Source organism: Staurois parvus, unplaced genomic scaffold (assembly GCF_062004578.1).
Source record: "Staurois parvus isolate SC_StPar_1 unplaced genomic scaffold, SC_StPar_1.0 ptg001185l, whole genome shotgun sequence".
Lineage (NCBI taxonomy): Eukaryota > Metazoa > Chordata > Amphibia > Anura > Ranidae > Staurois > Staurois parvus.
The window spans coordinates 459,650-475,999 of record NW_028318981.1 but is presented as its reverse complement, the minus strand read 5'-3'; the positions used below and the strand labels follow the sequence as shown (position 1 = coordinate 475,999).

The 16,350-nt window shown below is 44.5% G+C and overlaps 1 protein-coding gene across 1 annotated transcript; it reads left to right on the top strand.

The window, feature by feature from the left end:
- Positions 1 to 11,663: 11,663 nt before the first annotated feature.
- LOC149438515 (uncharacterized) lies at positions 11,664 to 15,617 on the top strand. Its single transcript, XM_089659770.1, has one exon. The coding sequence runs from the start codon at positions 11,999 to 12,001 to the stop codon at positions 13,439 to 13,441; it is 1,443 nt and encodes a 480-aa protein (XP_089515896.1). The 5' UTR covers positions 11,664 to 11,998; the 3' UTR covers positions 13,442 to 15,617.
- Positions 15,618 to 16,350: the final 733 nt, after the last annotated feature.

The following is a 16,350-nucleotide window of genomic DNA, read 5'->3' as shown; positions in this document are numbered from 1 at the left end:
ATGCGCAACCCTGGCAGAGAAGCGAGCTGGGGACAGTTGCAGGCGTATCAGGGTGCCAAGCGTAGCTTGCTGAAAGCAGTACAGGACATCGAGACAAAGGACCTCAATCACAACCTTGAAAAAACAGAGAGCCGATATATCGCCAGAAACATTACGGGGTATCAGAGAGATTCAGAATCAATCAGCAAGGCCCATGAAAGAACGATATTCAGGGGTCGTTTGGAAGTGAATCCAACAGGACCACGTATGAGAAAATTTAGTAGGGTTATCCAGAGAAGAAGCAATCAGCTCTTCCATTTCAGCAATTCTGTTCAAGCGTATGAACCAATCTCACACTGTGGGGGGGGGGGGGGTGAACAGACCCCCAGAGAACTGGTAAGCAGAGTTTGGCCGAGATCTGAAATATAGACGTTTGGGAAGCGGAGTGTGGTGGAGGAGGTGTTGGGCCGGAGAGAACTCAACAGGGGCGGACTGACCATTGGGGAACTCGGGCACTGCCCGAGGGCCCGGGGTCAGTAGGGGGCCCCATGAGATGTCCCTGGTAACTTTCATAGGCTTTTTTGGGTGTGGGCGAGGACACAGGGGCCCCATGACCGCCTATTGCCCGGGGGCCCCATGAGATGTCAGTCCGCCCCTGGAACTCAATATCAAGAGTAGACACCAAAGAAGGAATCTGATGTACAGTTGTGTTGTGTACTTGATTAAAAAGTTGATTGGAGAGGGGAAAACATAAAGAAGTGCAGAAAATGATCGGCTGCTCAGCTAAAATGATCGCAAATGCTTTAAAATGGCAACCAAAACCTGAAAGACGTGGAAGGAAGCGAAAAACTACTATTCGAATGGATAGAAGAATAGCCAAAATGGGGCGGACTCAGCCAACAATCAGCTCCAGGAAGATGAAAGAAGGTGTGACGTTCCCTGTGAGGACTGTTACAATTAGAAGACGCCTATGTGAAGCCAAGCTATCTGCAAGAAGCCCCGCAAAGTCCCACTGTTGGGAAAAAGACATGTGCTGAAGAGGTTACAATCTGCCAAAGAGCACATTGACTGGCCTAAAGAGAAATGGCGCAACATTTTGTGGACTGACGAAAGTAAGATTGTTCTTTTTGGGTCTAGTGGGCGGAGACAGTTTGTCAGACGACCCCAAACACTGAATTTAAGCCACAGTACACTGAGAAGACAGTGAAGCATGGTGGTGCAAGCATCATGATATGGGGATGTTTCTCATACTACGGTGTTGGGCCTATTTATGGCATACCAGGGATCATGGATCAGTTTGAATACATCAGAATACTTGAAGAGGTCATGCTGCATTATGCTGAAGAGGAAATGCCCTTGAAATGGGTGTTCCAACAAGACAACGACCCCAAACACACCAGTAAACGTGCAACATCTTGGTTCCAGACCAACAAGATGGACGTTATGGAGTGGCCAGCCCAATCCCCGGATCTTAATCCAATAGAAAACTTGTGGGTGACATAAAAAATGCAGTTTCTGAGGCAAAACCAAGAAATAGAGAAGAACTGTGGAATGTCGTCCAATCATCCTGGGCTGGAATACCTGATCACAGGGGCCAGAAGTTGGGTGACTCCATGCAACACAGATGTACAGCAGTTCTCAGAAACAGTGCGACTACAACCAAATATTCATGAAGTCATTCAAAGGAAAGCAAAATCTTCAAACATTTTTCAGTTTATATAGTGAATGTTTGAGTTTGTAAAGAAGAATACAAACACTGCGATTTTTTTGAACCATCTAATATTCACTTTTCTTCAATTTTTTTTAGAGGAACAACACAAATTTGATGTATTTTTCTTCATGTTTTGATTTGGAATAGAATGTGTAGTGTTCCCCAGGGGCGGACTGACCATTTGGAAACTCGGGCACTGCCCGAGGGCCTGGGGTCAGTAGGGGGCCCCATGAGATGCCCTGGTACCTTTTTCATAGGCATTTTTGAGTTTGGGCAAGGACGCAGGGGTCCCATGATCCCCTATTGCCCGGGGGCCCCATGAGTTGTCAGTCCGCCCCTGGTGTTCCCAATGCATTTGTGTGTATGGAAATAAAAGCTATTAGAAGTATTTTCAGCTTTATTCACTTTTTTCAACACACTGCTATTTTTTTTAACACAACTGTACCTCCTGCCAAAAGGGCTGAACCATAGGGCAGTCCCACCAGATATGAAGAAGAGATCCAACAGGAGCCCCACATCTCCAACAAATACTGGATCTGGATGGATTAAAATGATGGATTCTAGAAGGTATATTGTACCAAAGTGTTGCCAACTTGTATCCGTTTTCTTGTGCCGAAACATTCAAGGAGCACTTATGAGAAAAGGTAAAGGTCCCAATCAGAGGAAGAAAAGTCAATGTTTAAGTCTCTTTTCTAAGCTTTGCAGGCGGGAAGTGAATCAGAGGTTCTGTCACCAAGAAGAAGCAGATAGGTCAATGATACTAAATGCCTCCGTGGTTCAGAGTGACTCAAAGGAGATGAGAGGGTGGACCCATTTATGAAGATATGCAGGAGAGAGAAGAAAATGTCTGATTTGAAGATAGGCCCAAAAGGGAAAGGTGAGATCACCCATAGTACTTGCCAGGGAAGAACAAGACTTCAGCTGGCCATTGTGAAAAAAATGGTTTGCCAATACTTGACTTTGTGGCCAATGTGCCAATGGAAAGGACTTATGCATACCGGGAGGGAAGTCCGGATTGAGGCGGAGAAGTTAGTGGGTTGGGGGCATCGGAAATGGAGGCCGATTTACAGGCTAAGCGAAAGGTTTTAAGGGAAGGACCGATTATTGGATGTAGGAGGAGGTCTTGAGGAATGTGGTCAAAAGCCACGAGATCGATGCCAAGGGGGAAGTGGAACAAGAGTGTTCCAGGTGGACCCACACTTTGGTGGTAAAGTGAATATTCCAATCGGTGATCCTAGTAAGATGGCAGGCCCGATGGTAACGTTGCAGGTCAGGTAGTCCAATCCCCCCTTTGGATTTGGGGAGCACAAGTTGGGAGAAGGAAATACGTGGCCGTTTATGATTCCAGAGAAAAAGAGAGCACATTCTTCTGCATGAAACGAAGAAGGCGGGTGGTAGATGGATAGGTAAGGTTTGAAATAGATAGAGGAGGCGTGGGAGGATATTCATTTTTAGTATAGCACCCCTACCAAACCAGGAGAAGCATGGGAGATGCCACCTAGTTAGGTCTGCTCAGATGCCACCAAGGGGTGGAAGAAAGTTTTTGACCAGGGGCGGACTGACCATTTGGAAACTCAGGCACTGCCCGAGGGCCCGGGGTCAGTAGAGGGCCCCATGAGAGGTCCCTGGTACCTTTTTAATAGGCTTTTTTGAGTTTGGGCAAGGACACAGGGGCCCCATGATCCCCTATTGCCCGGGGGCCCCATGAGTTGTCAGTCCGCCCCTGTTTTTGACATAAAGATCAGAGAGGTTACTCGTAAGCTGTATTCCCAGATAGGTAAGGGAGTCCCTTTCCCATTGCAAATGAATATTTTATATGATTGTGATTAGGGGAGGGGCTAGAGGATCAAATAAATGCCCCCCCCCCCTTCATCAGAGAGGTGAAAGTTCAGCACTGTCAGGACCTGGAAAGTATCACCACCATTATTGGCTCTGCCGAAAAGAATGGCATCCAATCACCGGACATGACCTGACGTGAGCAGCCCCCCTCCCTCCGCTGGGAAATCCAAATTCTGCTATGATGTAACATGTAAAAATAAATACAAATATATATATATATATAAAAAAAAAATTAAAATGTTTAAAAAATGTAAAAATCAAAATCAAAATATATATTAACATTTTTTTAAAAATCATATTACAAAGGTAATGTGCAGCCTCTAGTACCAGCGCGGCTTCCAGTGTCATTGTAGCCTTTGGTGTCAGTGTGACCTCCAATGTCAGTGCAGCCTCTAGTGTCAGTTCAGCCTCTGATGACAGTGAAGCCTCTGATGACAGTGAAGCCTCCAATGACAGTGCAGCCTCAAGTGTCAGTGCATCCTCTGATATCAGTGCAGTCTCTGGTTTTAGAGTTGCTAGAGTAGAGTTTTTAGAGTAGCTACCAGTGTCGGTACATCCTCCAATGACAGTGAAGCCTCTAGTGTCAGTGCATCCTCCAATGACAGTGAAGCCTCTAGTGTCAGTGCATCCTCCAATGACAGTGAAGCCTCAAGTGTCAGTTCAGCCTCCAATGACAGTGAAGCCTCTAGTGTCAGTTCAGCCTCTAATGACAGTGATGCCTCTAGTGTCAGTACATCCTCCAATGACAGTGACGCCTCTAGTGTCAGTTCAGCCTCCAATGACAGTGAAGCCTCTAGTGTAAGTTCATCCTCTTATATCAGTGCAGCCTCTAGTGTCAGTTCATCCTCTTATATCAGTGCAGCCTCTAGTGTCAGTTCATCCTCCAATGACAGTGAAGCCTCTAGTGTAAGTTCATCCTCTTATATCAGTGCAGCCTCTAGTGTCAGTTCATCCTCTTATATCAGTGCAGCCTCTAGTGTCAGTTCATCCTCCAATGACAGTGAAGCCTCTAGTGTAAGTTCATCCTCTTATATCAGTGCAGCCTCTAGTGTCAGTTCATCCTCTTATATCAGTGCAGAATCTAGTGTCAGTTCATCCTCCAATGTCAGTGCAGCCTCTAGTGTCAGTTCATCCTCTTATATCAGTGCAGAATCTAGTGTCAATTGATCCTCCAATGACAGTGAAGCCTCTAGTGTCAGTTCATCCTCTTATATCAGTGCAGCCTCTAGTGTCAGTACATCCTCCAATGTCTGTGCAGCCTCTAGTGTCAGTTCATCCTCCAATGACAGTGAAGCCTCTAGTGTCAGTTCATCCTCTTATATCAGTGCAGCCTCTAGTGTCAGTTCATCCTCCAATGACAGTGAAGCCTCTAGTGTCAGTTCATCCTCATATCAGTGCAGCCTCTAGTGTCAGTTCATCCTCCAATGACAGTGAAGCCTCTAGTGTCAGTTCATCCTCATATCAGTGCAGCCTCTAGTGTCAGTACATCCTCCAATGTCACTGCAGCCTCTAATGTCAGTTCAGACTCCAATGACAGTACAGCCTCCAGTGTCAGTGCATTTTTTGATGTCAGTGTGTTTGTACTGGTCAGCCCCCCTCCTCATCCAATCAGAGATGAAGAAGACACTCAGATAACAGAAAAGAACAGTTCCAGCTGAATGGGACTAACTTTTACTAGACACTGACTAACTGACACTTCCACCTATGGCCATTAGTAGTGCAGAACTATCAGAGGAGGGGGATGGGAGGACACTGAAAAAGATCACCCCTCCCCCTCCCAGATCTCCTGCACAGACTGGGGTGATGTCAATCTGTTCAGAAAGCTGATATGTGAGTGCCATCTAGTGGCTGATAATGTGAGGTGCAGCTCTGAGGGCAGTATACTGTCATTATTTCAGGTACTTATATAGCGCCATCAATTTACGCAGCACTTTACATATATATTGTACATTCACATCAGTCCCTAACCCTCAAGGGGTGTAAAATCTAAGGTCCCTAACTCACATTCATACATACACATACTAGGGACAATTTAGACAGGAGCCAATTCACCTTCCAGCATGTCTTTGGCGTGTGGGAGAAAACCAGAGTACCCAGAGGAAACCCACACAGAGAGAACATGCAAACTCCAGGCAGGTGGGATTCAAACCAACAACCTGAGTGCTGCTAGGCGGATGTGCTAACCACTTAGCCACTGTTCTGCCCTTCCATTTGGGATTTGGGGGGGATTGAGTATCCTGGGTTTCTATTGCTGTGTCCCCGCTGGGGAGATCACCATTGGAGTCACCATTGTGACATTTTGGGAAATCCAAATATTTGAGTTGTCATGGGAATGGGTGAGGGGAAATGTATCACTGCTTAGGCCAGTTCTGGGGGAAGATGTCTAACGAGGGACGTCCCATCACTTTGAGGAGATCTCCTCTTGGGAAGAGGATGACATCATTATGTTGTACAAGGCGTGGGATCGTAGTGGTCCTCTGTAACCAATCAGTGATTAAACAGCTCAGTCCTAAAAAACCTTTTCAAACTCTTTTCTCTGTATTACCCAGAAGGAGTGGATGTCAGAATGAAGGCGGCAGATTCTGTATACCATGACACTTCCACATAGACTGGAGGTGTCACTGAGGAAATACAATGGAACAATATATTTGTACATTGTTATTGCCATTTCATTCATATGCTATTCATTCTTTCTTTCTCCTGTCTCATCGATGTTTATAAACAATGTTACTTTGTATCTCTCTATCTTCCGTCTGATCGGTGTTTACAAACAATGTTACTTTGTATCTCTCTATCTCCCATCTGATCGATGTTTATAAACAATGTTACTTTGTACCTCTCTATCTCCCGTCTGATTGATGTTTATAAACAATGTTATTTTGTATCTCTCTATCTCCCGTCTGATCGATGTTTATAAACAATGTTACTTTGTATCTCTCTATCTCCCGTCTCATCGATGTTTATAAACAATGTTACTTTCTCTCTCTCTCTCTTTCTTTCTTTCTTTCTTTCTTTCTTTCTTTCTTTCTTTCTTATCGATGTTTATAAACAATGTTACTTTGTATCTCTCCATCTCCCGTCTGATCGATGTTTATAAACAATGTTACTTTGTATCTCTCTATCTCCCGTCTGATCGATGTTTATAAACAATGTTACTTTGTATCTCTCTATCTCCCGTCTGATCGATGTTTATAAACAATGTTACTTTGTATCTCTCTATCTCCCCTCTGATCGATGTTTATAAACAATGTTACTTTGTATCTCTCCATCTCCCATCTGATCGATGTTTATAAACAATGTTACTTTGTATCTCTCCATCTCCCATCTGATCGATGTTTATAAACAATGTTACTTTCTCTCTCTCTCTTTCTTTCTTTCTTTCTTTCTTTCTTTCTCTCCCTCTCCCCCTCTCCTCCCCCCCCCTCTCTCTCTCTCTCTTTCTTTCCTTCTCCGGTCTGATCGATGTTTATAAACAATGTTACTATGTATCTCTCTATCTTCCATATGATTGATGTTTATAAACAATGTTACTTTGTATCTCTCTATCTCCCGTCTGATCGATGTTTATAAACAATGTTACTTTGTATCTCTCTATCTCCCGTCTGATCGATGTTTATAAACAATGTTACTTTGTACCTCTCTATCTCCCGTCTGATCGATGTTTATAAACAATGTTTCTTTCTTTCTTTCTTTCTTTCTTTCTTTCTTTCTTTTTCTCCCTCTCCCCTCCCCCTCTCTCTCTCTCTTTCTTTCTTTCCTTCTCCGGTCTGATCGATGTTTATAAACAATGTCACTTTGTACCTCTCTATCTCCCGTCTGATCGATGTTTATAAACAATGTTACTTTGTATCTCTCCATCTTCCATCTGATCGATGTTTATAAACAGTGTTTCTTTCTTTCTTTCTTTCTTTTTTTCCTTCTCCGGTCTGATCGATGTTTATAAACAATGTTACTTTGTATCTCTCTATCTCCCGTCTGATCGATGTTTATAAACAATGTTACTTTGTATCTCTCTATCTCCCGTCTGATCGATGTTTATAAACAATGTTACTTTGTATCTTTCTATCTCCCGTCTGATCGATGTTTATAAACAATGTTACTTTGTATCTCTTTATTTCCCGTCTCATCGATGTATATAAGCAATCTTACTTTATCTCTCTGTTTCTTTCTTTCTGTCTGATCAATGTTTATAAACAATGTTACTTTGTATCTCTCTATCTCCCGTCTGATGTTTATTAACAATGTTACTTTGTACCTCTCTATCTCCCGTCTGATCGATGTTTATAAACAATGTTACTTTGTATCTCTCTATCTCCCGTCTGATCGATGTTTATAAACAGTGTTACTTTGTATCTCTCCGTCTCCCGTCTGATCGATGTTTATATACAATGTTACTTTGTATCTCTCCGTCTCTCGTCTGATCGATGTTTATATACAATGTTACTTTGTATCTCTCCGTCTCCCGTCTGATCGATGTTTATAAACAATGTTACTTTGTATCTCTCTATCTCCCGTCTGATCGATGTTTATATACAATGTTACTTTGTATCTCTCCGTCTCCCGTCTGATCGATGTTTATAAACAATGTTACTTTGTATCTCTCTATCTCCCGTCTGATCGATGTTTATATACAATGTTACTTTGTATCTCTCCGTCTCCCGTCTGATCGATGTTTATAAACAATGTTACTTTGTATCTCTCTATCTCCCGTCTGATCGATGTTTATATACAATGTTACTTTGTATCTCTCCGTCTCCCGTCTGATCGATGTTTATAAACAATGTTACTTTGTATCTCGCTATCTCCCGTCTGATCGATGTTTATAAACAATGTTACTTTGTATCTCTCTATCTCCCGTCTGATCGATGTTTATAAACAATGTTACTTTGTATCTCTCTATCTCCCGTCTGATCGATGTTTATAAACAATGTTACTTTGTATCTCTCTATCTCCCGTCTGATCGATGTTTATAAACAATGTTACTTTGTGTTTCTTACTCTCCTGTCTATGTCATGGGGTCAGTTTTTTCATTCAGTCATACATGTTCATACAGTTGCTGAGTTCTCATAGAGTAACAGGCGGCTACACAAACAAACTGCTCATTCACACTGTTCACACTGTATGGGCCAGAGAACCCATGCGAATGAGCCCCCAATTTTTTAAAACTATTCTGTACAATTTACATTTTTTATGTCTTTAAAATTAGTTTGTTGCATTTTTCAAAATAATTTTTTCTTCATTTTTGTTGGGGTTGGGGGGGGGGGGGGGGGGGGTTAGGTTGTCTTGTCCCTTTCTCTGTCTCAGTTTTGAGACAAAGAAACGGACTGAAGAAATACATTCCCTGGCACAGAATGAATGAACAGGAAGCCTTCTTGTTCATTCGTAAACCGAAGCATAGTAAACACAGTTTACTATGCTTCAGGTATGAATAAACAAAGTTAATGATCGGTACTAATAACTCGCTGTATTCATTCATGGGGAATCTGACAGAGGACAGGAGGGGGTGATCTGTACGGCGGGGAAGGGAACAGACTCCGGTATGGCTCTTTGTGCAGCAACTGAAAGCAGTGGGAAGGAGAAGAGGAGGAAATGCCTTTCAGCTACTGCAGGCTGAGTCATACATGGAATAACCCCCCCCATGCAAAATTTTATGTAACAGGGAGGCTGCACAGGCCCCCTGGAGCATAGGTGGGTTTGCCATTGCGACCCCTGTGACCCCTGAAGCTCCAGCAGAGATAATGACTACTCCTGTGCATCTGATGTCTGTTCTTCTCACACAAGAGACTTCACAGGAGGTTCACAGTCAGCAGTTGCTGGATTAGATAGCTGACCCATACTGTATACCCCAGTCATTGACTCATTTCTGTGGCCCCAAAGCAGTCAATAGGGTGTGAGAGCTTCATAACTTAGCCACTCACTATAAAAGTTGGTGATAGCAGACAGGGAGAGCTTAGTCAAAGGGGAAGATTAGTGGAGATGGGTCAGGGCACCCCTGCCAGTACCTTGCATGGCTGCAGAAGTTCACATCGGCTCAAATTTGGAGCCAAACACCCTTTATAAGGAAGCCCTGCACTACTCTCAGGTGCTGGTTGATCTCTGGCTCCCTAGTACCTTTGTTCCCTTGCTATCCTGACTTGTGATTCGTTAACAACTCGGTTTGCTCCTGGACCTGTCTGCTCTGTTTAACCCCGACCTGACCCCAGCTTGTCTAACGGATCTTCATTCCTGCTCTCTGTGTATGACCTCGGCTATCCCTTTTGACTATGTCTGCTCCGATCCCCACCTGGCACCTGACCTTGGCTCAAACTGCTTATCCTGTGATCCTATGTTCTCTGGAAGACCTGCATACCTCGCACAGGCACCCCCTGCCAGCAGCCCCCATCTCAGCGCATCAGCCGTGCTCCTGGGTGGACCACCAAACAAGCACTCCCACAGGTGACCTGTGCTACTCTGGGCCTGACTCCTGGTGTCCCACCTTCAGGGGAGTCCGGGAAATAGCCGCAAGGGAAGCCCTCTCTCCATTGGCCTCTGTCACCAGGTACATGATAAGATGATGTAGTGAACTGTGCTTGAAGTTTGTGTATTGCAGAGAAGGGCCCCCCTGGAGCATGGGTGGGTTTGCCATTGTGACCCCTGTGACCCCTGAAGCTTCACCAGAGATAATGACTCCTCCTGTGCATCTGAAGTCTGTTCTTCTTATACAGGAGAATTCATAGGAGGTTCAGAGTCAGCAGTTGCTGGATTAGATAGCTGACCCATAATGTCTCACCCAGTCATTGACCCATTTCTGTGGCCCCAAAGCAGTCAATAGGGTGTGAGAGCTTCATAACTTGGCCCCCCACTATAAAAGGCGATGATAGTTAGCAGACAGGGAGAGCTCAATCAATAGGGTAAGATTAGTGGAGAAGATTTAATAAACTGTGCTTATAGTTTGTGTATTGCAGAGAAGGGACCCCTGGAGCATGGGTGGGTTTGCCATTGTGACCCCTGTGACCCCTTAGCTTCACCAGAGATAATGACTCCTCCTGTGCATCTGATATCTGTTCTTCTCAGGGGCGGACTGACCATTTGGAAACTCGGGCACTGCCCGTGGGCCCGGGGTCAGTAGGGGGCCCCATGAGATGCCCCTGGTACCTTTTCATAGGCTTTTTTGAGTTTGGGCAAGGACACAGGGGCCCCATGATCCCCTATTGCCCGGGGGCCCCATGAGTTGTCAGTCCGCCCCTGGTTCTTCTCATACAGAAGACTTCACAGGAGGTTCGGAGTCAGCAGTTGCTGGATTAGATAGCTGACCCGTAATGTCTCATCCAGTCATTGACCCATTTCTGTGGCCCCAAAGCAGTCAATAGGGTGTGAGAGCTTCATAGCTTAGCTCCCCACTATAAAAGGTGGTGATAGCAGAAAGGGAGAACTCTATCAATAGGGGAAGATTAATGGAGATGATTTAGTGAACTGTGCTTGAAGTTTGTGTATTGCAGAGAAGGGCCCCCCTGGAGCATGGGTGGGTTTGCCATTGCAACCCCTGTGACCCCTGAAGCTCCATAATGACTCCTCCTGTGCATCTGATGTCTGTTCTTTTCATACAGGAGACTTCACAGGAGGTTTAGTGAACTGTGCTTGACGTTTGTGTATTGCTGAGGTGGGGTACATTGTACATCATCCCCCTTCCCCCCATCACTACTGAACCCAACTGAGCCGGATCAGCAGCAAAATACCCGTATTGTCAGGCCAGATGTGGAAGGTTCTTAGGTACAACGTATGTACATAAGATGTGTTTTCCAGGCACCGATCTGATCTGCACAGAAATGATCAAGGGCTGCACACTCTTTCCTTTTCTTTTTTTATTACAAATGTATGGTTCAAGCTACAACATTTTAAGAGATTGTGTATTTTTCTGCACATGGGATCGTTCCAGAGAAAGTTCTTTTGTGTATATTCCAGCTATCTCCATATAACAACCCTTTTGTAAGCAGTATAGAAATAGCTGAAGGCTCAGCCTCACCCATTGTAGGAATGTGTAGAGCCAGTTAGGCTGGTTTCTCGGTTTGATACAATTTTCACTTTCGTTTCTGTCTCCTACTGTTGGCGGGGGGGTTATGTGGGGGTGGAGCTGGACTTCCCCTAAATTCTAGACATTTCTATAGTACCTCTTAGATGTGGGTGAGACTTCTTCCGGGTACGTACTTATCGTCTGCTGGATATATTTGAGGAGTCCGGAGCCTATTCCTGTCCTGAATGAAGAAAAAAAAGTTTATTATTCATCCTTTACTGCAAAGAAATATATTTCTGCTCAATATAGTTCAACGTCACCTATCTACACTGATGAGGAAGTAACCAAGTTCCGCTGCTTATGTCGTCTTCGATCTGCTGCTGGTTCCCTGGGTGCAGCTTCTCTGTTTGATAACCATCTGAGAGTCCACATCAAGCCACCAGAGCGCATCTAATCTTATCTTCAACCTCACGACTTCCATGGAGAATGGAAAAAGCTTTGTCAACCAAGAGTATTACTTCAGTGAAGACTTCCCCTGTATCTGTAGTTGGGCCCGAGGACACTGGAGGAAGCAGGAAGGGATGCCAGATGAAACCTCTGAAAGGGTGATAGAAACAAAATGGATTACATTGAACATTGAGGAAGTCACCAGACGTCTACAGGAACCCAGAAGACAGCGAGGTAAAGCAACTAGTGAAACCGAGCGAGCCAGGGAACAAACTTTATCGAATGTTGAGGAAGTCACCAGATGTCTACAGGAACCCATCAGAAGAGCGGAAGGTAAAGCAGCTAGTGAAATAGAGCAAGTCAGGGAACTGACTTCATCGAACGTTGAGGATGTCACCAGATGTCTACAGGAACCCAGTAGAAGAGCGCAAGGTAAAGCAGCTAGTGAAACAGAGCAACCCAGGGCATTAATTATAATGAACATTGAAGACGTCACCAGGTATCTACAAGAATCCAGGAGAAAAGTGAAAGATAAAGCAGCTAGTGAAACAGTGCGAGCCAAGACTATAAGTTCAGACTTCAGAAGATGGTTGAAAGACCTGAAAGAGACAATTCTGAATGGCATCTCCAGCCAGGAACAGATCTCAGTCTCTGATTTGATCCACCAGCTGGAAATAAAAAATGAGGAACTGTTCAAAAAGACTGGTCACATCGAGGAGCAGGTTGACATGATGGATCCATTGACTGTCCTACAGGAATCAGACAGACAGACAATACCAGTATCAGACAACGTTACTGAGGATGGAGATGATGAGGGCAGTGAGAGACACGATGAACTTCTTCATAGTGGAGTTGGTTGGGATAAGGCTGGGGTCTCACACACCTTACACACAGGTTTACCTGATATAATAACAGGGGGGAATGGACAAATTGACCTACAAGAACCGGTAGACATATTACTGGATGTGAACACAGTTTATAATTACCTGCATCTATTGGATGACGGGAAGGCTGCATCCTTGTCATTTATAAACAAGAATCTTCCAGACACTCCAGAGAGGTTTGAGTTTCGTCCTCAGGTATTGAGCAGTCAGAGATTCTCCACTGGGTGCCATTGCTGGGATGTTGAGGTCCAAGAGTCAGATAACTGGAGAATAGGGATGTGTTACCCCAGTATAGACAGGAAAGGTGGGATTCAGTCAGTGATTGGAAATAATAGGAAGTCCTGGTGTTTATCTAGGAATCATGATCGCTATTCCGTGATACATGACCGTAAAGAGACCTGCTTATTTGGGAGCATCTCCAGTGGCACCATAAGGGTGTCTCTGGATTATGAATCTGGGCTGATCTCCTTTTACGAATTGGGTATCTCAGTCCCACACCTCTACACCTTCACCGCCACCTTCACCGAACCCCTTCATGCTGTGATAGGCGTATGGAGGGGGTGTATAAAGATATCTGGAGGCAAATCATGAGGGGCAGAAAATTTAAAAGAAAGGAGACATTTGGTGGAGTAATGATCCAATATAATGAAGTGGTGGGTGGAGCCTTCTGTAGGGTATCCCAATATGGAGGGTGGGAAATTTAAAATAAAGGAGAACTCTGGTGGATTAGCAATCCAATGGGCTGAAGCAGCAGGTGGAGACTACTGTAGGGTATCTCAATATAGATACAATTTATATCTGTGAACTTCCTGTTTCTCCTGTGCTGACCACTGTGACTGGCTGTAAAAGCGTTGGGGTGAAGGGGGTTGAATATTTATTGAGCTCCTCCCACTGGTCATTGGTAGTGTCACTGACATAATCAATGTACTTTTTGGGTTGGGTATCTCAGTTTGATACCTCCACAGCTTCACCAACACCTTCACCGAACACTTTCATGCCATGATAGGTGTATGGAGGCGATGTATAACGATATCTGGGGGCAAATCAGGAGGAGTCAGATATTTAAAAGAAAGGACTCCGCCCACCATGGGCTAAAATGGTGAGTGGAAACTTCTGTAGGGTACCCCAATATAGATACAATTTATATCTGCCATCTTCCTGTCTCTCCTGTGCTGACCACTGTGATTGACCGTGAAAGCGTTGGGGCGAAGGGGGTTGTATATTTATTGAACTCTTCCCACTGGTCATTGGTAGTGTCACTAAGATAATCAATTTACTATTTTGGAATACAGCTCAAAACATAGCACTAACGATGGAAGCCACCCAAAACAGGCTGCACTTCTTCTCCAGGTTTCCCAAATCTTACTATCTATTGGCTTAGGCAAGCAATAGATGATTCCAATTTCTTTCCTTTGCTTTCCTCTCCCGGCCGGCAGAATACAATGATTACTGTTAGTGACTATAGCCGCGGGCAGTAACAGCATGCAAAAAAATAAGTCAGGCTGGTTGTACCCAAGTCGATCAATAAATCGACTTAGGTGCAACCAGTTTGCCCATAGCTGGATCGAATCTCGGTCGGTCTCTGCTGAATTGGCCAAGATTGAATACATCTATTGCCACCTTTAATGACTTGCACTTCTGCTTGGGATCCATAGTTTATAGCCAGGATGTTCTTTGCATAGGGGTCGCATGTTCGACTTGGGCGCAACCATGGATTGACTTGGGTGCAACCAGCCTTCCCATAGACGAATCGTATCTTGACAAGTCCCCGCTGAACCGATTGAGATATGATCCATCTATGGCCAGCTTTGATGACTTGCACTTCTGCTTGGGATCCATAGTTTATAGCCAGGATGTTCTTTGCATAGGGGTTGCATGTTCGACTTGGGCGCAACCATGGATTCACTTGGGTGCAACCAGCCTTCCCATAGATGGATCGTATCTTGGCAAGTCCCTGCTGAACTGATGGAGATATGATCCATCTATGGCCAGCTTTGATGGTTTACACTTCTTCTTGGCATCCATAATTTATATTCAACTCATTTTTATTTATTTTAATTAACAGGGTAGACAAAAACAAGGACATCCATAGGTTCACGGTAGTGCATGAGCATTCATGGCATCCATAATTTAAAGCCAGGATGCTATCTGCATGGAGTTTGCATGTTCAGTTTAGTTACAACCATGGATTGACTTGGGTGCAAACAGCCTACCCATAGATAGATCGAATCTTGGCTAGTCCCTGCTGAACCCACCAGAGATTTGATCCATCTCTGGCTGGCTTTGGGGGTTTTCACTCCTGCTTTAGGTTCATAGTTTAAAGCTAGGATGCTATCTGCATGAGGTTTGCATGTTTGACTTGAGTGCAACCATGGATTGTCATGGGTGCAACCAGCCTACCCATAGATGGATTGAATCTTGGCCAGTCCCTGCTGAACCGGCCGAGGTTCGACCCATCTATGGCCAGCTTTGGTGGTTTGCACTTCTGCTTGGGGTCCATAGTTTGAAGCCAGGATGCTATCTGCATTGTGTTTGCATGTTCTCCCTGTGTTTGTCTAGGTTTCTGTCAACTGTTGTTTCCTCCCACATTCCAAAAGATATGCTGGTAGGTTAATTGACTCCTGTCTAATATGTGTATCTATGACCTTGAGATATGGACCTTAGAATGCTCCCTCCCTAAGGGTAGGGACTGATGGGAATGTTCAGTTTGTAAAATGCTGTAAAAATGTAAGTGTTTTGAATACGTGTAATAAATCAATAAATCTTTGATCTGTCCATTTATTTATCATTGTGGTGCTGTAAAGTAGGACCTAGGTGGAAGCGGTTATGTCAGTCTTCTGCAAGGGAGGGCTGAAAAAACTATTTCAAACAACTTGCCCAACCTGAACTCATAGAAGACTCTCCACAATCGTTCTGACATGGCCTCAGGCAAGGGTGCAACTATGGATCATGGGGCCCAACAGTAACATTTTAATAGAGACCCCCTTCAGCTTTCAGCTATTTTAAATTAGTCTGTATCAGCTACTTACAGTATTCAGCGCCGCGTTCAGGCTTCCTCTGATTGGCTGAGATGGAGAGGCAGGCAAATGACATCATGATCTCCACACCAACCAATTAGATAAAGCCTTGTACTCATAGATGAAATTCAAGGCTTCCTGTGAATGGCAGAGCAGTGCTCAATCCGACATGATTTTGTTTCCGGGGCTGGAACAAAGAGATGACAATGATTCTGGAGTCATCTCCTGTACATCTGATGTTAGCTGTCCTTGATTGGAGATGTTCCAGGAGGTACAGGGTCAGCATTACAGGAGGTACAGGGTCAGAGTCACAGGGGTACAGGGTCAATGTTATAGGAGGTACAGGGTAAGTATACCAGGGGGCACAGTGTTAGTGTCACAGGGGTACAGGGTCAATGTTATAGGAGGTACAGGGTAAGTGTCACAGGGGGTACAGGATCAGTGTAAAATGGGGTACAGGGTCAGTGTCCTAGGAGGTACATT